Source organism: Ctenopharyngodon idella, chromosome 12 (assembly GCF_019924925.1).
Source record: "Ctenopharyngodon idella isolate HZGC_01 chromosome 12, HZGC01, whole genome shotgun sequence".
In the NCBI taxonomy this organism is placed as follows: Eukaryota; Metazoa; Chordata; class Actinopteri; order Cypriniformes; family Xenocyprididae; genus Ctenopharyngodon; species Ctenopharyngodon idella.
In genome coordinates, this window is record NC_067231.1 from 5,832,967 (window position 1) to 5,858,554 (window position 25,588).

General features: G+C 37.3%; 1 protein-coding gene across 2 annotated transcripts in view; it reads left to right on the forward strand.

The window, feature by feature from the left end:
- The window catches only part of bicc1b (BicC family RNA binding protein 1b), a 104,585-nt gene that overhangs the window by 26,292 nt on the left and 52,705 nt on the right, over positions 1 to 25,588 (forward strand). For both annotated transcript variants that reach the window (XM_051914062.1, XM_051914063.1), the window contains exon 3: positions 17,788 to 17,857. In XM_051914062.1, coding sequence (XP_051770022.1) covers positions 17,788 to 17,857 — 70 coding nt within the window. The remainder of the gene's footprint in view (positions 1 to 17,787; positions 17,858 to 25,588) is intronic.

A 25,588-nucleotide genomic window follows, 5' to 3' on the forward strand; every position in this document is an offset into this window, starting at 1 on the left:
CGAGGGAACCAATTTTTCATTTTTGGTTTCAGACGATTAACTTTTTATTGTATTTGGCTTCAAAATTCATAGAAGTTGTGTACATTTGTGAAAATTATCATGATGAAAATGTAAGAATCATAAACTTTTGTTGGTTACAGAGCTTATTTTCTGCAATAATCCAAAACCAAATGGAAAATTCTTAATGGGTTTTTGTTGAGGGAACCAATTTTTCATTTTAGTTCAGACTTTTAACTTTTTACTTATGGGGATTGTATTTGGCTTCAAAGTTCATAAAAGTTGTGTGCATTTGTGAAGATTATCAGGATGAAAATGTTAGAATCATAATAGTTTGTTGGTTACAGAGTTTATTTTTTGCAATAATCCAAAAGCCACTGAAAAAATCCTATTGTGTTTTTGTCAGGGGAACCTATTTTCATTTTAGGCTTCAGACGTTTACATTTTTTACTTCTGTTGATTGTATTTGGCTTCACAAATCATAAAGCATATGTGTATTTGTGAAGATTATCATGATGAAAATGTAAGAATCATAATCTTTAGTTGCTTACAGAGCTTATTTTCTGAAAAAATTGAAAAATCCTATTGGGTTTTTGTTAAGGAAACCAATTTTTCATTTTAGGTTTCAGAACCATGCTCACAAGCACTCCTTTTGCAGCAGCTATGCACTTTCTGCAAAGCCTGCACTGTGGACGACTGCTCCACTTTGGGACGGACCCTATTTGTTATCTGAATTAGTAGATGGTAAAAATGAAGGATATGATATTTCCTCTGTGAAATAACACAGTGTATCTCCTAAGGAACCTTGTAAATGTGATTTAACATAAGATAAGAGTGGTATTTTGCTGCTCACGTCAACATACTTGTGCTGAAAACAAATACTTTATCTATTTATTTAACTATGTAAGAATGTGAAATTCAGCCTGCACCCAGAGACATAGATGAATTCATGAAAAATGACCTCAGGAATTATCTCACATATATTGAAAGCAACAACAAATCCTTTTAAAAAGAGTGTTTTTTAGAAATGTATTTAAAAAAAAAAGGAAAGCATATAATATATCTTTTGACTGTGAGGAAAATATTTCTGCCGAATCAGCACCCCACGCCCCAAGAGCATGTCTTCAGTAGAGTGATACCAGCCTGCTAAAATTGCACGTGTTTTTAATAACAACATTGCATTCCTGTCCATCATGGCGGCTGGGTTTTCGTGTCGAAGCCATCAGGTGTTCCGTGATTCTGCACAAAGATGGGATTCAGCTCTTTTTCCTTAGACATTTCTCTCACGCTGAGAGCTCTGATCAGGTAACGGCGAAACCTCAGGAAACCCTGCCTCACCTCTCTGAAAGAATGCGGCAATATTTAGATATTTAGATTTACAATATGGCTTGTATATACTTACTTCTATCATGACAACTCTCGAAAGATTGTTAGCATGGTAATGGATATGACAAAGTTAATGTATTTGGTCTTGGCAGAATAGATCTGCTATGCTGCTGCTGAATTGCTGCTGCTGCAGAGAAAGTACAGGAACTTGCTACTGCCAATATATATATATATATAAATATATATAATATATATACGCTGCTGTGAGAAAGGCATAGTGCTGCTGCACAAATAGCATATATCAATAACCCATAGCAGATCTATACAGGTGAAGGTGAGGAAGATGGAGGAATTTAGAGGAACTCTGAAGCGCACTGTAAACTGCTATAGTGAATGTAACCAGCCATTTAAATGTGTGAGCAACAAGCTCATTGGCTGCAGATGTGACATGGACCAATCAGCTTGTGCCAAGTAGTTAACGCTGTAATTATCATCAGCTTGCGTTAAGACATCAGCCTGCGCCATCTAGAATTTCATGACAGAACTATGTATATAATGTAAGGGTTCCCTGCGGTCAAAAAAAAGTTTGAAAATGAAGGAATTAAGACAGTCATAAATAGTAGTTTTGCAATTTTACAGATGTAAAATAAAATAATATATTATTTTTCTTAAATACTTGATTTTTTTATTTTACAGTAATATTTTCTTTTTATTTATTATTTTTTATATATGTAATATAAAATAAAATTTTTATAGCCATATTGATATACAGTATAGGCACAATGTTTTGGCCAAATTGTGCAGCCCAATAGACCTTATGTAGCCCCGCCCCTTTTCAGCACTACGCTCGTTGTGTTCTATCTTCTGGTTTATATTTCCACAGCATGAAGGTAAGATCTTACGGATTTATGAATAAACTGCTCGTTTTTAACTCTTCCCGGCTGACTGACATTTGTTATGACAATTTCTTTAATTCTCATGATAACTTTTGTTAACTCTACAATAAGTAAATCCACTTCAGCAGCCAATTACTCTTTGACAGCGGTGCCATAGAAATATATAGAGCTACGGCAAAAACGGAAGTTCAAAAACAAAATTCTAAAGATGGCTGTGTGCTTGTTTCTCTGGTGCATACGGTCTATAAACAAGCACAGCAAACCTGGATTTTTTTTTTCAATTTGCATTTTAAATTGCAATCCCAATTTTTATCATTTGCGCAAGACCTCACGAAACTGATTTTGGACAGGCTTCTGGGGCAGCGCAACGGTTTAATAATCTACAACAAAATAGAGTGAGCTTTGGTGACAACTAAGCAAATATTTACAATAGTTTTAGTACTATAGTACTAGTGGAAAAAGTTGTACATTAACACACAAACGGACCACCAACCACAACTTTCAGATGCCATATTTAGTTTTAGCACAATTGTCACAGAATGGAATGCATGGGATTGTGGGATATCATAGGCAGCGAAGGATATATCTATGAAAAAACGATCAGATGAAGGAGACAGGAATTGAAGCTAACATGCCTTGATGCCTTCCTACCTTCTGATGCAACCACTAAAAACATTTTTTCTAGGCAAGTGTGTTAGAGTTGGTTGGATCTAAACTCTGCAAGACATTGGCCTTCCAGGAGCAGGATTGGACACCCCAGGACTAGATTATCATAGAGGCTCTTTTGACTTGGGCCAGTAAGCAACCACCTAGAAACCACCCATAAAACACTCACAACAACGTAGCAATTCACTAACGAGCAATCGGAAGACTTTAGCAACCCCTTAGCGACGCTCTGACACCATCCACAACACACAGGCTTGCATCACTCAGAAAATATAAACATCTATGTTTTAGTGTAGTTAGAATTTTTTTTTTACACAAATTAGACAATGAACTGAATTGATAATTGTTCAGCTGGTCTTGCATGATTTTTTTCTGGTGTGGATTACCATCATCGTAAACTCATTTTATAAACTCTTTGCCTCTTCAAACTCTCCTAGATGTTTATAGAATGAGGATTAATTGTAAACTGTTGTAAAGTTATTTGTCAACAGGCTGATGTGGAATTTTTGGAGGGAAATGAAAAGCAGGTGCATGCTGGTTGGAGCAACTACGTAAAGCCTCAACAAGTAGGCTGGGCGTAAAAAGTAAACATGGCACTTGTGTCTGTACAAAGACTTGCATTGTACTCTTGCCATAATTTAATCTATTTCATATTGGACTTTTAAATAGGTCTGAATTTGGAGCTTCCTCTGAGGTACTTTTATTTTTTTATTTTTTATGATTATTAAAGGAAATAATTTTCCCAGAAGTGAAAATTCTGTTATTATTCATTCATCATATCTTTTTCATGAAATTTGTATGACTTTCTTTCTTCAGTGGAACACAAAAGGAGTTATTTTGCAGAATGTATAAGCTGCTCTTTTCAGTGCAATACAAGTGAATTGGAACCATGGCTGATGATTTTCAATGAATTAATTTTTTGTCTATTTTGCATGGAAAACTATAGAGTGCTAAAGTCATGATGTATTTTTGTAGGCCAACCCAGAAGTCAGCATCACCCTGGTTCCCTTGACAAAAACCCAATTGCATTGCTTCTGGATTAGTGTAGAAAATAAACTTTGTGACTAACAAATGTTTGATTCTAACACGTTTTGTACATCATGATAACACAACTTTGATGAATTTTGAAGCCTAAATACAATCGCCAGAAGTAAAAAGCTAAAAATAGGATAGAAACGAACTACACCACGGTCACATGACTTCAACGTCACCACCAATAAGCTCTTTCAGTCTTTATATTACAACATTTTCCATCAAACTTTGAGTTAGAATAATTTGCAAGAGTGTGATTATAAACACAGTGAGGCTGTAAAAGTAGACTAGTGAGTAGATGTTCGGCGTGATGACGTTTAATGTACCTGACAATCTCTATAATCCTATTTAGCCACTTGTTAGCAACAGGCTTTTTTAAGACAAATAAAAGCTTTGAAAATACACTGTATTGCCAAAAGTATTGGGACACCCCTCCAAATCATTGAATTCAGGCGTTCCAATCACTTCCATGGCCACAGGTGTATAAAATCAAGCACCAAGGCATGCAGACTGTTTCTACAAACATTTGTGAAAGAATGGGTCACTCTCAGGAGCTCAGTAAATTCAAGCGTGGTACCGTGATAGGTTGCCACCTGTGCAATAAGTCCATTCGTGAAATTTCCTCACTACTAAATATTCCACGGTCAACTGTTAGTGGTATCATAACAAAGTGGAAGCAATTGGGAACAACAGCAACTCAGCCATGAAATGGTAGGCCACGTAAAATCACAGAGTGGGGTCAGCGCATGCTGAGGCGCACAGTGCGCAGAAGTCGCCAACTTTCTGCAGAGTCAATAGCTACAGACCTCCAAACTTCGTGTGGCTTTCAAATTTCAGATCAAGAACAGTGCGTAAAGAGCTTCATGGAAATATGTTTCCATGGCCGAGCAGCTGCATCCAAGCCTTACATCACCAAGTGCAATGCAAAGCGTCGGATGCAGTGGTGTAAAGCATGCCGTCACTGGACTCTAGAGCAGTGGAGACGTGTTCTCTGGAGTGACGAATCACGCTTCTCTGTCTGGCAATCTGACGGACGAGTCTGGGTTTGGCGGTTGGTAGGAGAACGGTACTTGCCTGACTGCATTGTGCCAAGTGTAAAGTTTGGTGGAGGGGAGATTATGGTGTGGGGTTGTTTTTCAGGGGTTGGGCTTGGCCCCTTAGTTCCAGTGAAAGGAACTCTTAATTCTTCAGCATACCAAGACATTTTGGACAATTTCATGCTGTTTCATGTGGAAACAGTTTGGGCATGGCCACTTCCTGTTCCAACATGACTGCGCACCAGTGCACAAAGCAAGGTCCATAAAGACATGGATGAGTGAGTTTGGTGTGGAGGAACTTGACTGGCCTGCACAGAGTCCTGACCTCAACCCGATAGAACACCTTTGGGATGAATTAGAGCGGAGACTGCAAGCCAGGCCTTCTCGTCCAACATCAGTGCCTGACCTCACAAATGCGCTTCTAGAAGAATGGGAAAAAATTCCCATAAACACACTCCTAAACCTTGTGGAAAGCCTTCCCAGAAGAGTTGAGGCTGTTATAGCTGCAAAGGGTGGGCCAACTCCATATTAAACTCTATGGATTAAGAATGGGATGTCATTAAAGTTCATGTGCACGTAAAGGCAGGCATCCCAAAACTTTTGGCAATATAGTGTATATCAAAAGGGGGTATTACGGATATATTTTATGCAGTAGAATAAAACATGAAAATATCTTGATCTTGTGTTAACCACAGACATTGTTATAACCAAAAACCCATCCAAAAAAGCCATTGGCTTACCATTATGGAACCGGAAATACTAAAATACTAACTCATTTCCGGATTTTTGCCTACAAAAATATGTCATCCCTGCAGCACTCTATTGTTTGGCTCCAGAAGACTCAGAATATAATGCACAAGTCATATGGACTATTTTATGATGATTTTATTGTCTTTTTTTGTCCTTTTGGTGCTTGACAGACCCTGGTCACCATTCACTTTCATCTATAAAAAAGAGCAACGTGAACATTCTTCAAAACATCTCTTTTTGTGTTCCACAGAAGAAATAAAGTCATGCGGTTTTGAATCAAAAAGACTTTTTGGTTAAGCTATTTTGTTTATTATTCTGTAAATTTGCATCAGTGATGTTCTCAGCCTTACCTGATCCTTCCTGTTTTTGAATTCTTCTCACCGCTGAATCCTTGATTTTGTCTACAAAAACATTTGGCCCGATTCCCCTTAGAGTCTGAGTTTTCCTACATGTCTTCTTTATTTGACAAGATGTCATGAATTATATAAAAACAAACACAATTCGTCAGTCGTGGAAGATGCCAATCTCAACGATGCACAGGGTGAACAACAACATCTAGCACAGTACGCTGAAGCCTGTGTGCTCATGGAAACACTGATTTGGGCCGTTTCCTAGCCCTCCACCCACAAACCCGTTCGCTGGATGTGACACACAAGCTGTGAGGTAAGCCTCCGTGTGCTGGCGCGATGGATCAGACTTCTGGACCTCAGCGGGTGTTTGCGCCTCACACAGATATAAGAGAATCTGTTTGCAACAGGGATCATATGGAATTACTCGGCGAGTTTGTAATATTGCCAAGCTTTCCCCGCGCCTCATGATAGATGACTTGACTCGCTATTGCTCACTGTCTGTCTGCCTGATTTCCGCTGAACGTAATAATGAAGTGCTCTGGTTGGCTGGATTTATTTTTGACCTTTCTACCGCACATTTTTCCAAAACAAAAGGCGAGGGATTTTCCCAAGCCTGGACCAAGATGTGTGTGTGTGTGTGAGGTCGGAATATTATTTATAAGTTCTCGTTAACTCAAATCGAAAGAGAACTGTTTTGAATGTGATAGTACATTTCCTTTTGTTGGACGAAGTTGTATCCCTTCAAAGGAGCAAAAAAGCACATCTTTGATGAGTTAATAGCGCTTTGGGCCTCTAGAGACTCCATCCATCTCATGGAAACTGCGCTGTAAACATTTCCATTGTGACATGTTCTGCATTATGAAGAATGGCTTTCTTTCTTGCCTTGATCCTAAGTGAAGCTATTTGAAATGGGGTGTAGATCAATGTGAGCATATTAGAAGAAGATTGATTAAAAAAACATAGTATAAGTAAAAAAAGAACTCTGTGCCACTGAATACTAAATCCTCTGAGCTCATTTTCCTTTGGGATTTGTAGTATTGGTCATAAAAGCATGTTTGAGGGAACAAATCACTCACTCATGCAAGAACAAGGTGGCTACATATTGACTATCATAATATATGTCGGAGGTTCAGTCTTTTTATTCCAAACGGACTGGTTTCTATTATGCTAATGAGTAATGCCATTCTGACCAAGTGACAGATGACTGGCCATTCAGCCATGTGCTTTTTGATCATAGATACCATCAATGAAAATAACGGCCTTGTTCTGTCCAAGTTTCTAAATGACGAATTTTATTGTATGCAATTAACAGCGTAGGTTTCCGTTTGATCATTTTTTCAGATGTCCAATCAGTTTAGAATCTCAGAGGAGCATCTCTGCAGGAATTTGGCTGGTGTGCAAAAGAGCATTGGTTCAAGATTCAGTGGTTCATTCAACGTCTTCTTCAATCTTTATTGGTAGGGCTAAAGCGAAAAACTCTGGGAATGCATATTGCTAAAAAATAATGAGTGTGTTTACATGCATAATCTTAAACCAGTTATGCTTAGTAACCTTAGCACCTTAAATTGTGTTATTTTATCAGTTAAAAGATATAAACCCAAACTGTAAATTCTAAGGAAAAATCTGACAAACACATATTTTACATTTTACATTTACACTTACATTGTAAGTGTGTCTTTTATGCATAGATTTTAGTGTTTTACCTTTTCATGGGTATACCTTTTGATGTCCCTGACTTCAATTCACTTTAACTATTCACTTTAACACTTTTACTATTTAAAAAAAATTCTCACAGTTGTGGCATAATTTTCACCTCACCGAACAATTTTGTCCCTTTTTTTTTTTTTTTTTTTTTTTTTCAAATGAGACAACCATGTCAGTGACTACATTTACATGCACATTAATATTCCAATATTACTCAGAATTTAGCAATATTCTGAATAGCACTGAATCATGTATACACCACAATCCGATTACCTGCTTCAATTTAAGGGGTCATGACATGGGTTTTTTTTTAACATGTTCTTTGAGGTTCTATGTTAATTAATATATGCGTGGAAAAACAATTATTTTCAACCTCCATTCTGACCCTCTGTCTGAAATGATCCATTAAAGGATTAAAATTTCCTAATAATTTACTCACCCCTATGTCATTCAAGATGTTTATGTCTTTCTTTCTTCAGTTGAAAAGAAATTAAGGTTTTTGAGGAAAACATTTCAGGATTTTTCTCCATATAGTGGACTTCACCGGGGCGCAACAGGTTGAAGGTCCAAATTGAAGCTGCACAATCCCAGCTGAAGAATAACGGTCTTATCTAGCAAAACGTTCGTTTAAAAAAAAAAAAAAAAAAAAATGTATATACTTTTTAACTACAAATGCTCATCTTGCACTGCTCTGGAAACCACTACGCATTACGTAATCACGTTGGAAAGGTCACACGTGATGTAGGTGGAAGTACCGAGCGAACATGCAAAGACTAAGTCAAATGCCCTTTACAAAAAAAGGTAAAACAACGGCGTCAGATGATTTTGAAGTTGGAAGAGAAAATGAGATTTTCGCCCTGCCACGGTACTTCCGCCTACATCACGCTTGACCTTTCCAATGTGATTACGTAATGTGTGGCACATCGCAAAGCAGTGCAAGATGACCATTCGTGGTTAAAAAGTATATACATTTTTGTTTTTTTTAGAAAATGACCAATTGTTTTGCTAGGTAAAACCCTTATTCCTCGGCTGGGATCGTGTAGAGCCCTTTGAAGCTGCACTGAAACTGACATTTGGACCTTCAACCCTTTGTACCCCGGTGAAGTCCACTGTATGGAGAAAAACCTCAAAAACCTTAATTTATTTTCGACTGAAGAAAGATATAAACATCTTGGATGACATGGGGGTGAGTAAATTATCAGGAAATTCTGAAGTGAACTAATCCTTTAAGGGGCGGCTCCTTTAAGGCTTGTCAGTAAACGGCCACTGTTATTATTGGCTAACGTCATTGCATAGGAAACAGTATCAACGCCCACTCATTATTACACGCGAGTATGTGTTTTTGAAAACATTATCCATGTAAAACCCTCATTTACAGACAAAACATTATTAAAAAGTTTACTTATGATGTAGCTGCTGTTAGATCCAATACAGCTGGCTGCTTCATCTGTCAGCAAAAGTTTCTTTGTGATCTCTCCATTACACTGTGCCTCATTTACAGAACATCTACGGTCAAATTCTCTGAACAAACATGTAATCCTCCGACATGATCCAGGACGCCAAAAAAAATAAACCATCCACTTGTTCCTGATATTGGGATCCTTCTAAAGTCTGTACAGAGACACAAGCAAGCTGTTTAAATTGGACGCACCAAAGCCAATGTTCCTTTACGCTTCTATTTACTCTTCCATTTGTCCTGTTCTCAGCAGACTCAAGCTCGTGAAGTAAAGTGAGCGGGCATCTGTATACTGTATCCAGCGTAGACAGCATCAGCAATTATAATGGTTCTATTTGCTTTTGACGTGACGCTCGCATCCGGTGTAGGCAAGTGTCAGCCTTTAAGCGACTGAACGGCAGTAGGCGGGGCCTATGGTGCGATGATGAAGAAATATTGATGTCTTACTGTGGAGGCAGGCATATGCAAATACATTTCCCCGTGTGTCCCCCAATATCCAAACGAGCCATTTTTGGAGCTTGATTAAATAAATGCTTTGTTTATAATGAGGAGGACATTTTAAGCTCTAAATCTTGCAGGATGCATTACTGGTACAAATATCTCTAATATGTTAAAAGATCAAGGCAAATTTGATTTCTGATATCATGACCCCTTTAAGACCCTTTTCGAAAATTCTAATTTCAATGTGAATTAACGACTGTATGACCCTTTGCATTTGTTGCGGGGCATTTTTGAAGGCTAGAGTCCTTATTGTTAAATTATTGTGGAAAAAGTAGTAATAAAACTAAAAACTGAGCACACTGTAAACTAATACATAAAGACAGCATCTTGAATCACCTGGGAAATAACAGCAGGAATAACAGCAAGTTTGTCAATTGGCATATTTACAAAAACCATCTATACAGGAGGATACCATATACTGTACAGAATATACCATACTTGAGATATGAATTGAGGTGAAATATGAAATGTGATATGTGAGGAAAACAAGGTAAATATCACTCACAGAACAGATGTGTCTTTAGACTATGAGACTATTCACGAGAGTCCAGAACAAACTGAAGCTGTACTGCAAGACTCAAACAGTCACATTAATCTGTATAAACATACAGTGACAGCTTTGTTGACTGTAATAGGATGGGAGCGTTCTAGTATTAGTCTTGTTTTGGTCTCTTTCTCTTTATAATTCATTAACTAGGAGTATTAATAGTTTGTTTTTCATGATGCTCAGACGGCCAATGTGAAATTAAGTGTTTTTGCTGATGTATAAAACAGATTAAAGGAAATAATTCTGTTTCTTTTCCTGAACAGTGGATGTGCTTTTGTTTTCACTGAGCATGAATAGAGCACCCGGGTTTGTTTTTCAACTCCCCCGATCCTTTCTATTTATGGAAGAGAATCTTCAAAGATAGCAATTTTTGAGGAGATCAAGAAAAACAGGGTGATATTATACAGTTCCGGCCTCCGCAGTAGAAACCGTTTGAGGCATTTCCTCCCTTTCCATGTGATTCTGGAAAAGGCTTGTTTCTAGTCAGCTCACCCTGCAAACCGAGCATCTATGATGCCGAGCTGAATTTGTATTACGTGTCCCTCGCACTTGTGTTCATGCTCTCTACGTACCCGAACTTTGATGAAAAACAGAAACAATGTCACCCCGACCCAGTGGACCAAACACACTTCAGAGCCTCAGCTGAGTCAATAGAAGGCCCTTCGTATTTTATAATGACACTTAAAGCTGTTTATGTGAACTAAGGCCCAAATTGAGTCTGGTTCTAAGGCCCACAGTTCCATGCCGGACACCTGTGGCACCGCACAGCGGGACTGGGGCAGGAAACAGGTGGCAAACACAGTCTTGCATCATTTTGTCCATTCTCTCTGTGGAGCACAGCAGGAGTGTGCTCGCACCATAAACATAATCACATGGCTTAATATATTACGCAAAATCTTTTTTTCTCTCTCTAAAACATGTTTTGGTAGTCTGGCACATGGTGTACACAAATGATTTTCAAGCTTTTTCTCAGAGGTCCAATTTTTTTTTTTATGTTTCCAACACATTTTTTAATTTCGTTTTATGCACATATCTACTCATTATTTAATAGAGTTTGGGGGAACACGTTGCATAATGGATTTCTGTGAACTGAAGTCCAGTGATAGATCAATTATATGGAAATTATATATTGACTTGAAAAAACAAATTTTTTGTGTGTGTGTTCAGTGTTTTACATTCAATGTTCTGCCACAATAATGGACAATTATCCATTATCTTTATGTGGGGACTTCAGTCATCAAATATTAATTCATTTGAATAATTATTGGCATATCATGTATTTAATTTGATTTAAACTAATTATTATTGGGAGTGTTTTGTCACATTTTCTGTAGATGTCTTTGCTGAAATGTTCAGTTTTGGTAAAATATTTTGTTGTAGGTTGCTGTGCATTGTTGTTTATTCATATTTGAGCTATATTTAAGCAAATCATAAGATATCTTGGGCTCTTTGTGCTTTTGTCATCACCTTTATATTCACGTCCTTATTTATAAATTCCTAGAATAAATCTGAGACTTAAATAGGATTAGTTACTTGGCATATCATGTATTTAATTTGATTAGATTTTTTTAATCGACTCATGGCACTACTTATTATATTATTATATATGTTATTTAATTTAGTATTAATTTGTTATATAATTCTTATATATTTTGGAGTGTTTTTTTAACATTTGCTATAGATGTCTCTGCTAAAATGTTTAATTTTGGTAAAATATTTTGTTGTAGGTTGCTGTGAATTGTTTATTCATATTTTAGCAGATCAAAAGACATCTTTGCACTTTTGTCATCACCTGTACATTCACATAAATTCAAATAATAAATCTTAAATTTAATCTGGCTCTAAAAAAGCAATATCCTTGAAAGTGTGTCTGTGGGCAACCAGACTTGACTATTAATTCAGAGCTTGTTAAATTAACAGTCCGTTTAATTTGTAAGAACATTAAACCGGTTACGGAGGTGTCCTGTAACATGTAAAATGTTTTGGCTGTGTAAGTTTTCAGGAGCTGTGTGTGGTCTTTTTGAAAATGTCTTTCAGGAGGGCACAGCTTTGCCAAAAACAGCTTCACAGAAGCATTTACGCGGGTCATTGTTAGATAGTAGGACGCCAGCCAGAGTTCTCTGAGTGAGTCCATACCATAGAGAAAACAGAGTTCTTCACAGTCGCAATTGATAAAGAACCTTAATAAACACTTATTTTTATGTGGTTCCTTCAAAACGCATTTAACCTATAGTGCACGATTTGACAGTACATAATCAGCTCCATATGTATGGCTTTTGTAAAATAGTAAACTTGCTCAGTAGCTCACCTGGTACAGCAATGCATAGTGCTCATGTACGAGTCACATGAAACACGAGTCACGATAAAAGAGCTCAAAGACTTGTAGAAGTAAGCTAAAATGGCATGATTGCTTCAGCGAATGTGTTTTTTATCTCAAGTTTGCTTGTCGGGTCTAGTACGTTATTTTCAAATGCAATATATATAGTATTAACCATTTAGCGCCACTCACCGAATGTTTAATTTCTGAACTGACACGATAGGTACAACAATTACCATAATAAAACATTGCCAGATTATGTGTTTTGGATAAAACTGAACATGCTTTTAGTGCCACTCACTAGACATTTCACTTTGAAAGTGTCGCAAAATGTGCAAGAAGCAAACACAATTTGCAGTGAGCTACATGCAAATCCAGAAAGTACTGCAAAGTGAAATCCAAGATGGACAAAGTGAAAAATCTTGATTAAAACTTATATAATATTTTAAGTTATCACTATTAAAAATGGACTGTTTTACCCAGCATTTGTACTTTATGCACAATAAGTATCACATTGTTAGCTTAGAACCATGCTTGAAATGGTTTTGGTTTGAGTCTTTGTGTGAGGAGCGCTACTTGTATGATGCACTAGAAGTTGTTGCCTATGGGCAGGGTTCAAAATGAGGTTCCATTTCAGTTTGGATGCTTCTTAAGAAGGCAGTTGACATCAAGACTGTATACTAGGCTTTGGAACAGTGTGTTGAATGCAAGTGGTGTCTCTTTATGTTTCATACTCATCTTTTAAATGATAATCTGCACCATAATTATAATTTGTATGAAAAGGTATAAATGTTGTTGCCCTTTTACTGCCACTAGTGTTCATGCCAAAAGTAGGCATCTTAAAAGACATAATAATGCAGTTTAGTGCCAACACTTTGGACCAGCCTTCGCATCCTGAGTGCTTGTGATGACTTAAAATGCTGCCTATGGAGGCAGCTCACTTAGATTTTTGGTAAACAGCCAGAGGCGACATCTGCTAGTAAGAGGCCTGGGAAATGCCTACTGCCCAGAAGTGACATCAGCTTGTTTGCTTTTCACTTGAGGAAGACACCTCAGAGTTGTCTGTAAGATCTCAAGACCTCTGTAATTATCCAGACAGCAACTGAATCAATGACCCTACAGGACTGTACTGACCACTGCTGATATCGCTAGATATACACAATGACTTTCACAAGCACTTAACTGGCCCTCACATCCTGTACAGGCCGTAATGCTCTCCTGATGGCTGCGGGCTTTTGCATGCTCCATTTGTAATGCAGAAAATATTCGGAGGGATACTTTTTTTCTGTTTCTCATTTATAGATTTTCGGTTTCCTGAGATTTTTGACTTCTTGCTCTAGATACTTTGAGATATTTTAATTAGGTGGTATTGTTTTACTCTTACTGCACAACATATGTGACAGAGCGATATGGATCATAACACGGGTGGTTTCAACTGATTATATTACGCATAGTTTGCAATGTTTCAAAAAGCACACAAGGCCAGCCTAAAAGTAATCTGTATGACTCTATGTTTTAGTCAGTCTAATTGGTTAAATCTAATAAGGATTTATAATGTTACAAATTTATCATGGTTTCCACAAAAATATTAAGCAGCACAACTGTTTTCGACATAATAAATGTTTCTTAAACAGCAAATTAGAAAGCATATTAGAATGATTTCTGAAAGATCATGTGCCAATGAAGACTAAAGTAATGGCTGCTGAAAATTGCCATTACAGGAAAAAGTTGCTGTATTTTTACTGTATTTTTGATCAAATAAATATGAAATTGGTGAGCATAAGAGACTTCGGAGAAACTTCCACAATTAATTCAGTTCAAACAACTTAACAGACTGACTCCAAAGTTTTAGTAAATATTTCATTCTTGCTGTAGGTGCACTCGCCATTTTTTTTACAACCCGAATTCCTGAAAAGTTGGGACGTTTTTTAAAATTGAATAAAATGAAAGCTAAAAGACTTTCAAATCATATGAGCCAATATTTTATTCACAATAGAACATAGATAACATAACAAATGTTTAAACAGAGAAATTTTACACTTTTATCCACTAAATGAGCTCATTTCAAATTTGATGCCTGCTACAGGAAAAGATTTTGAAAAGATTCAGCTGGGAGAACATCTAGCAACTAAGTTAATTGATATCAGGTCTGTAACATGATTAGCTATAAAAGGGATGTCTTAGAGAGGCAGAGTCTCTCAGAAGTAAAGATGGGCATAGGCTCTCTAATCTGTGAAAGAGTGCGTAAAAAGATTGTGGAAAACAATGTTCCTCAGTGTCAGATTGCAAAGGCTTTGCAAATCTCATCATCTACAGTGCATAACATCATCAAAAGATTCAGAGAAACTGGAGAAATCTCTGTGCATAAGGGACAAGGCCGAAGAACTTTATTGGATGCCTGTGGTCTTCGGGCCCTCAGACGACACTGCATCACTCATCGGCATGATTGTGTCAATGACATTACTAAATGGGCCCAGGAATACTTCCAGAAACCACTGTCGGTAAACACAATCCGCCGTGCCATCTGTAGATGCCAACTAAAGCTCTGTCATGCAAAAAGGAAGCCATATGTGAACATGGTCCAGAAGCATCGTCGTGTCCTGTGGGCCAAGGCTCATTTAAAATGGACGGTTTCAAAGTGGAAAGTGTTCTATGGTCAGACGAGTCCAAATTTGACATTCTTGTTGGAAATTACAGACGCCGTGCCCTACAGGCTAAAGAGGAGGGAAACCTTCCAACGTGTTATCAGTGTTCAGTTCAAAAGCCAGCATCTCTGATGGTATAGGGGGTGCATAAGTGCATACGGTATGGGCAGCTGAAAGGTATATAAAGGTTTCCAGATGACGTCTATTTCAGGGAAGGCCTTGTGTATTTCAGCAGGACAATGCAAAACCACATACTGCAGCTATTACAACAGCATGGCTTTGTCGTAGAAGAGTCCGGGTGCTGAATTGGCCTGCCTGCAGTCCAGATCTTTCACCTACAGAGAACATTTGGCGCATCATTAAACGAAAAATACGTCAAAGACGAACACGAACTCTTCAGCAGCTGGAAACCTATATTAGGCAAGAATGGGACCAAACTCCAACACCAAAACTCCAGAAACTCATTACCTCGATGCCCAGACGTCTTCAAACTGTTCTGAAAAGAAGAGATGATGCTACATCATGGTAAACATGCCCCCGTCCCAACTATTTTGAGACCTGTAGCAGGCATCAAATTTGAAATAAGCTCATTTTGTGCATAAAATTGTAAAATTTCTCTGTTTAAACATTTGTTATGTTATCTATAGCTGCTTTTCCACCGTCGGGCCAAACGGTTCTCATTGCGTAACCGTTCCATTCTGTGCCAACCCGGGCCAGCTGGTAAAGCTTGATTAAAAATTTAACGGTGCAGCGATTTCTGAGAAATGCCATTGAAAGTGGATTGGACCGAGCACCACAACACACCTGTAACCAATCAGTATTAGGGGGCACAGAACCAAGATATGCTGTTTTTGTAATGTTACCTAACAGGACAGATTTGAGTGTCATTCTGGAGCTGGTGCTGGTGACATTATTTTGCTTCGCTTCAGCTATGATAAAGAGACACTCTTGCATTGATTGTTCATGCATTTTGGGGGTGGAGCAATGAAGGGAGCGATGTGTTTGTTTGGCTTGATTTTAAATATCAACAGTGTTTCTCAGAAATTGCTGACTGCACCTTTAAGATTACATGTTGATTATCTTTCATCATCAACAATTGAATTTGTTCATCTTCTTTCTTACATCTGTTTTGATTTTGAATTGTGATTGATCTTTTCTTTGCGTGCATGCATTTATAGTGTCTTTAGGGACCGTTCACAGAGGACACATTGATACATTCAACAACAGTCATCACAGACACATTTGATATGCAGAACCAAAGCCTAAAACCTGAACCTAAATTAAATATTTAACAGATTTTGCAGTTGCTTTACTGTCTTGCATGCACTGGTATTTCAATAGTAAACCAAATTAAATAAAGAGTTACAACTCAATTTGTCCAAATAAAATTCCCAAAGCATCATTATGCGTTGTTAAGGCTGAGGGATAAATATTTTGATTATGAAATACCTGTATATGAATATTGTTTTCTTTTTCTTGTCATCTAAATCTTAAAGAAAGGTCAGAAACTCCTCCCACGTCCAGTACTGTGAAAATATAATCTTTTCTTGGCTCTACTTTGATGTTGTAAGTAATTAGTGGTTTATCATTAATAACATATTAAGCAGACACGCTCTTCACATTTTATTCAGATGACCAACATCAGCTTATTGGAATGTGTATTACCACGGCAGGCCCAATTTCTGATGTTGACCATTACGTTACCATGGTGAGGAAGTAAAGACAAACAACAGTGCTATACATGCAGCAATTTTACCATAATAGCTGGATAATAATAGTTTAGATGCAATTATTTAGATGTATCGTTTTGCAAGAGTATGAATCATGGATATACACTACCACTTAAATGTTTGGAATAATGATGCTTTTTTTAATGTTTTTGAAAGAAGTCTCTTATGTATGTGACACTGAAGACTGGGGTAATGAAGCTGAAAATTCAGTGTATTAAAGTGACAGCAGCATAATATGCAGTAACTACTGCTATATATGCTGTTAATATGAATCAAACAACAAAAGAAAAAAAACTCACTCACTACTCTTGATTAAATAACTTCAGTAGCTTTAATAAGAATACATTTCTTACTTGAATGCTGCTGTTAAATGTTCTGGCAAGGAGAAACATAGCGGACTGTGTACAGCTCCCTCAGGGGAGGGGCTAAGCTAAGTCATGGGTGGGGCTTCACAATCTGGAACCACTCATTTGGAGAGACTGTTTATGATTTATGGGGATTATTAAAAAAAACAAGTGGGTGGATTTTTACTATTATAGGCTGGTTGTTTACACACACTGTGGACACACAGCTGTGTTGAAACACCTTATAAAACTGAATTTTGCATAATAGGTCCCCTTTAATAGTCATTTATATGAACTCTTAAAGGTACAGTAGCAAAACTGACCTGTCAGAGAGAGAGAGAGAGAGAGAGAGTGTGGAGAATGGTGAATAAAACCAAAATATGACTATTTTTGGAGCTAAAAACCTTCACTAAACTTAGAAGTAGAATTGACTGAAAAAAGGTGTAGAATATGGTCCTTTTAACGTGTGTATCCTTTTCTTCCCCACAGGTTATGGAGGAGACAGATACTCAGATTGCATGGCCTTCCAAGCTAAAGATTGGTGCCAAATCAAAGAAAGGTAAGACCTGTTGTCCCTCATTTGAGACACGCTCTTCTGAAGATTTTGTTTGTTTTATTTCTCTGCTGTGGGGTCTTTCTGTTACTCCCTCATTAGGTATGTTTACATGCACTATGCATGTATACTATATAAGTCACAATAGGGAAGAAAAGACTATCGCAGCTTCCATTTCATGCCAACTTTTGAGCCATCAGTTTGATTATGAATAGATTATTTGGTTGCATGTAAATGTACCTTCTGTTTAGCTTTTAACAGTCTTGCTTTCGTTTCACTGGAATTTTTGTCTTATCAAAGTGCTACATAAACGATGTGGTAACAAAACATTTTAAATATCATCACATAATCATTCCTGGCAGTATCTTGGCCTCAGGGTCGGATTGATAGTTTTAGTAGTATCTCAGCATTGGCTATCCTGATTTTGGGCGTCTTTTGTCTAAGTTATCGTGAGAAGAGGACGACTTGCGCTTCATTTTATCAGTCCTGTTTTGACAATATATTTGTTGGATTATTATCATATTTACAGTGTATCAGTGCATGAGGAGTTTGCACTGGGCTGCTTCATTTGTTTTGGAATCATCAGAAACTTAATCACCAGTACAGTGTACGAGTCCAGTCATTTCTTCCTTTGTAGCATTTTACCTATTAAACTTAGGCACATAACTCATCCCAAACCACTGCTACAGAATAACGAATGATTTTGCTACAGAAAAATGAATGTGGAAATGAATGATTAAATCATGTGGCTTTTTGAAAAGAGGTGCTCTATTGCTTTTCTAAGCGATCAGACTTATAATTTTTGACTCGTTTGACTTGGAAAAGTAAGCAACCACCCAGATCAACACAGCAACCACAACGCATTTTTCATCAGAAAATGTAAAAGTCTTATTTGTAGTGTTTTCTCGTCTGAAATAAGTTGTTAAAATGCAACCTTTCTTTTGAGCATGAGACTTTGTTTCAAAAACATTAAAAAATCTTACCAACCCAAACTTTAGTACAGAGTACAAAATAAGTACCAAAAAGTACTATCGTACTGTCATGTCTTTTGGTTCTGCATACCATTGTTTTGACGTGCTACTATGATTTTTTTTTTTTTTTTTTTTTTTGACGTAACTTGGAAGTATTCTTGGAAGTAACTGGTAAACCAAGAACTTGCAACTGTAGTACCATGATATTACCATCTGAACCATCACTGTACCATGGTACTACCACATCACTTTTTTATAAGGTTAAAATTCAGTGCTTTCCAAATGCTGCACTCTTTCATAGAGGTCATAGCAACATATGTTTTCTTGCTGAATAACTTTGCTGAGCATCATGTTTGATACTTACATATTTTCTAAGCCATAATGTCAATCAAACATTTGTTGCACAATTACACGAGTGTTTCATTTCTCTGTAAAGATTTAATAGCTTATGGCAACAGTCATGTTCATGTAATAATGCTGCAATCGAGCGGACGGAATGCAAACAATGACAACAACAGCTTGGCCGTTCCAAACAAACATCAGATCAAGTTCATGTGTGCCAACAATGTTTTTTCAGGGTCACGGCCCAAGTCAAAGGCCATTCACATTCCTGCGCATGGTTTATTTTGGGGGCATTTTCTGCGCTGACCAAAAATGTTACATAATCGCTTGTGGTTATCTGGTGACTGCATGCAGCAAACATCCCAGCTAATTAATGATGGAAAACACATGTACGGTTCTGACATGTGGACCGCACCAGGCCCGGCTTAGCCTGTGTGGCCTTCAGGGACCTGCTGTTTCCTGCGAGTCTGTCTGCAGCTTATTACAACAGTTAAGAAGTGTTGATCCTGCGCAACAGCTCTGGAACAAAACACGCTCCGGGTCAGCTCGATAGCACAGCGTGCGATGGAACCAACAGCCTTGACTTTGGGTCCACCTCTGCTGCACAATGAAAGTGCTGGGTGTATGTGATTGTTGAGGAGTGGAGATGTTTGTAGTTTAGGGGATTGAATTAAACAAGGTTCTGGTTTAACAAAAGTAAAATAATTTGAAATCACTGTACAAAGGAATTCAATTATGATCAAGTGAAGTATGAAAAATCACCCACAATCATTATGTTTGATGAATGTTTATATTTCTATTGGATTTTTAATTTTGACTGTGTTTGAAGTGTTTGCATTTACCATACATTTTGGTGCTGTTTGAAAAATACAGAATTTTGTGTAAGCATTGCTGCAGAAATCTATCTGTCTGTTGTCTTCAACCCAGATTCATTGGGAAAATGTGGTCTGGTGACTGCAAAATGATATTACATTGCTTCTTGCACATTTCAAAGTGAAATTTCTAGTGAGTGGTACTAAAAGTGTATTCACTTTTATTCGAAACAGATGAACATGAATTCATCTGTTCAAATTCGTACCAAGAATTTTCGGTATGTGTCTTTCGGTTCGGTACACGTGTACCGACAAATACAGAGCTATAGCCCATTAACCACTTATAATCGCAATAAGCTCTGTGTTTTGTTACTTTTGATAAGAAACAAAGTCTTGTCCCTCATATTCTGTCCATTTTATCTCGAAATTCAAACAATAAGTGGCTTTTTGATGCATAGCAGATCGGCACCTCAATTCAAGCGACAGCGCCTAGCGCGAGTGAACACGATCATCCCTTCCTCTTTAATACTATTTACAAAATAAACATGAGTGAATATCTGAATGTATGTTGAAAGATACAGTACAACTTACTGAAACATTTCATATCTCCTGTAATCGCTCAGTCAGTGTTTCAACCGCGGAAAGACGTCAATATAACAGCTTGTCACGTAGCATTTACCTCACACTGTAAAACCTGATAAGTTCAGTGTACTCAAAATTATTGTAGACACCGATTACCTCAAAAAATGTAAGCAACTCAAATCTTTTAAGTAAAGAATAATTATTATTTAATTATTATTAATTAAATAATAATTATTTATTTATAACAATTGTCACACTGAAATTTTTTAATTTTAGTTTTATTTAATGTTTAAGTCCACTGTACTTAAAACTATTGTTTACCATACGTAATGTTTCTTATTTTTCAATAATTTGATGCAGTGGATGTAAAACCCAATAAATTCAGATTACTCAAAACATTTAAGTAAATAAAAAAAAAAATTATATATATATATATATATATATATATATAATATATATAGGGATGCACCGATCCGATATTCAGATCGGGTATCGGCTCCGATACTGCCATTTTTGCCGGATCGGGTATCGGCCGGACGGGACCGATCCAAATCCGATACTGTGCGTATCAGTATATGGCTGTAATACATAGTCTGTGTTATTGTTAGGCTCCACAAAAGGCACAAAAACATTAAAAAGCACCAGAAAGTTTCTGTGCACTATATTCCAAGTGTTCTGAAGCCATTCCATAGTTTAATTTGAGGTACAGATAAATATTTAAGTCGTTAAATTAAAGTTCACGTAAATGCCTCCCTCCGCTACGGCTGTCAGTCATTCTCAATTCAGCATTCAAACTGCGTGTCACGTTCGGTTACGACAATCAACACAATGAAACCCTCTCCAAGATGAATCCATGTTTCTATTATTATACTTCATCTGTAGATAACGATACCGTTAATGCAATACGCATCAATATATCTTCACTTTGTGCTTTGAACTTTTCAATGCGAAGCACTGCCGCTGCGCGCTGTGACTCCATGATGCTTCAAGCGCATCATTCTGCACACGGGATGCGCATAAGCGCTTTGTGCCGCTCTGTATGGGAGCAGTTCATATTATAATACTTTTGCGCAATGAAAGATTGTTAATAGCATTTTTTTTGTTCTGTCCTATCTATCATACGTTGCTGCCTCATTAAAAAAAAAAACTCCGCTATAAATTTAAATGTCTTTTAATTTTATAGTATAGCCTATATTTATATATAAATATATTTAGTTTTCGGTTAACGCGCCCTTTGAGATTATTTATATATATATATATATATATATATATACACGTCACACTACCGCCAGTGACACTCCACGACCGCGGTGGTGCTTTTGTCATGCCGACCGTCACAGCCCTAAGTGAGGCATACAGTTTATTAGGCAATTTAGCACTTTTTTTATTATTACTTGAGTATCGGATCGGTATCGGCCGATACTGAATTCCAGGTATCGGATCGGTATCGGAAGCAAAAAAAGCCGGATCGGTGCATCCATATATATATATATATATATAATATATATATATATATATATTATACTTCACAAATTCAGTAATTACACTTTAATTGAAATATTGAATAAACTAACACCTAATCTTTACGGTTAAGTGTTAGTTACAGAACACCAGCATGTGCTAATGTAACCATCAAAGAAACTATCACTTTTTACTTGCATGAACTGTTAATCAACATGCAGTATATAAAGCTTTAAAGTTTTGCAGCCCATTCTCAACCTATCCACAGGCACTACTCTTCACCACGATGGTAACCCTAAAAACGTCAACATCACAGAAACTCATTTAAATACCAAAATAACAGAACATTAAACAATAACACATCTTCCCCTTTATTAATCTTGTGCAAATAACACACAAAATAACACTCAATTTCAACATTTATTCTCCCTTACAGAGTGTGACGCAAAGCATGCTGGGAACTTGAAATCTGTTGCAACTCAGTTTAATGTTGAATGGACTCTTCTGATAACGTCGGTTACGTCGATAACATCGGCAGTGAAGTGACATGGATGACGTCACTTTATATCACTCAGTAAACTTAAAAATAATAATTTAAGTACAAGGGTTTACTCAAAAATGTTGAGCTACACAAAAATAAAACTAAACTCCTCGTTCAGAAAATGTAATTGTTTTAAGTTCCATCAATGATTTAACAGACTTTAACTGCAGCGTACTCAATCTTTATAAGTTAGTAGTACTGTTCGGGTTTTTGTGTACCGTTACACCCCTAGTCATAACATTAATCGATAATCTGTCCCTGTAATCATGATTTGTTTAAGGAATAAAAGTTGTTGGTGTTTTACTACCACCATATGGCGTTTCAACTGGAAACTGCAGTGAATTTATGTATAGGAATGTAAGTAGATGCACATTTTTCCAATGAGCCTAAATGTTTCTTGTCTTTATACACTAACAGTGCACTATTTTTTTACTTTGAGTGTCATTACTGGAACCAGCTTTTACACATATTATTTTTCTGCCAAAATGTCGAAGTTTACTAACAATTAAATATTTGAATCTGTATGCTAGGCATGTCCCTTGGTGGCTGAAAGTGCTTAGTAATATCAGGGCCTCGACTTCTTAATAATGACAGATACTTTGCAGACACATTACAGGCTCCTAAGAGTCTCTGGAAGCCTGCATCATCTGGGATAGGACCAACACCCACAGCTATGTGCTATTATCTCTCGCCTCTATTGGCCAAAGAGTCATCACAGCTAATGCAGTCATCATCGCCTTCAGATGGGCCCTAACTGGAATGCTAAGAACTAGAAATGGCCCCGAGACGCTTTCTTTGTGTGTTAAAAGTGGAAATGCAGCTTGCGGTGTATTTATGTGGCTCCTGAGGACGCATTCCTTTTCTGCAAAGTCTGAGCTGACGTAGGGAGTTTTCATCTTGGTCTCTGAAGTCTCTCGCGGTCTGTTTCACTCATTTGCCATCGTAAAGCTCAGGTTGATACTCCGCAGACCTTCACACAGCACTGTCACAAAAAACGCTGGATTTGATTTACTCTGAAAGACTTTGTCTCTGTCAGAGTTCTCTTTCTGAGTGTGTATGTTGACATTAAATCAGAATGATGTCCTCTTGTTGTATCTTAGCGGTATTCAATGAATGTCCTGATCTAAAATTAGCAACATTTTATTACTGGATCTTTTAAAGTCAACATGGATTCAAAATTGATCCTATATTTATTTTGTTAATGCATATTCATGGTCTTATTTTGAACGATTCATCTGTGCATGTTATTCTAATAGAAAAAAAAAATGCTTCTCTTTGTTATTTTTCTTGAAAACTCCTTTAGGACTGACATCACTAAGCACTGCTATTTGTCAACTCTTTTGTCTCACAGAAACCACTTTTCACAATGTAATCACCATGCAATCTTTTGGCCTGCATTTTCTCTCTAGTTGAATATCCTGGTTCACTTGCAAATACATCATATTACAAAAATAACACGGATTGTGAATGCTGTTCTGTTGACTTTAAAGGTTGATGTGATGTGATTTTATTTTATTAAAGACATAATCAGTGTAAACAGAGGGCAACAAACTGCTTTCAGTTCAGACATTAAGCTGTCTAATGTCAGTTCTCTCAGAGTAATTTGACAGAAATGTAATTAAAACTTGATAACTTGACAATACCTGTACGTTTTGTTCCACAAAGTAAAACACCTTAAACATTCTTATCTATTTACTTGAAACATACATTATTTAAAATAAACATAACAGCTTTAAAATTCACGTTTTCGATATGGGTGTGTGTAATTTATGCTGTAGAGCAAAACATTCAAGTATTGTCAAGTTATGTTTACCACCTTATTATAAAACATATTATAAAAAAACTCATGGGAAAATTTTAAGGGAACCAGTGGCGAATTAGTCTTCCAGGTTTTGTCGTCATCCCTGCACCACTCTAAGACCAGGAATGTGTATTAAGAAAGTAAACCACAAATGAAAAGAAATGAAAATAAAATTATTTATTTATTTTTTTTTTTTATTGATTAGAGCTGCACGATTCTGGATAAATTAAGAATCACAATTTTTTTGTTTAAAGTAAAGAAAATCACAATTCTCCCACGATTCTAAATAGACAACTAAACAAAATAGTATGTAATTTACTAGAGGTTCTGACAAAATGTTATTTGCTGCAGTCTATTTAATTATTTTAATTATTACTAAATTAATTATTTAAAAAAAAATCGGTTTGAACAACGCTATCTCACAACCAATTCATACGTATTTTATGAGTTGGATAATTCGTACGACCTCACTCGTACAAATTCATACGATTTGTCTAAACCCCAGTGACGGGGTTGGTTAAGGGCCGGGGTTTGGGGTAGGTCATTAATACGAATTCATACGAATTTGGCAACTCATAAAATACGTACGATTTAGCAAAAAAATGTATACGAGTGAGGTCTTGAGTAGGTGCTTATTTTGAAAAAGTATTTACTTCACAACTGCACAAAGTGCATTTGATATACTGTGAATGTTTGTACCCACACAGCAAAAGGACACCGCGGCGGATCGGCCGCGGAGGTATCGTGGCTTCTGGAATGTATCCGCGAACGAACCTGTATCGGCGTCCACTTGCGCGCGGTGACGGATCTGCAATGAAGACGGATCGCGGACCCGCCATGGCTCCGCGCTGCATCCGCTCCGCATCCGCGATTAAAACCTTACCTCCGTGGCGGGTCCATTTGGGACCCGCAAATTGATACAACCGTTACAGTAAATGCGCGTGCGCATCTGCGGATCCGACATGGGTCCGCTCAGGATCCGCTGATTGACAGTAGAATTTACGGCGCCACCCGGAGGCGGAGCTGATCCTCTGGGCGGCGCCAAAACGAATGTGACAGTCACGCGGGTTTGGCGACTTGAATGCGGATCCGCCTAGGAGTCTCCTGCTGTGTGGGTAGGGCCGTAGCTAGCTAGGGTATCCGGGGCCCCAGTGCAGGTTGTTGCTGTGGGCCCTTCTTGGTTGAAATCCGAAAGCTGCGGGCCCGAGAATCGTCACCACCTTGCTT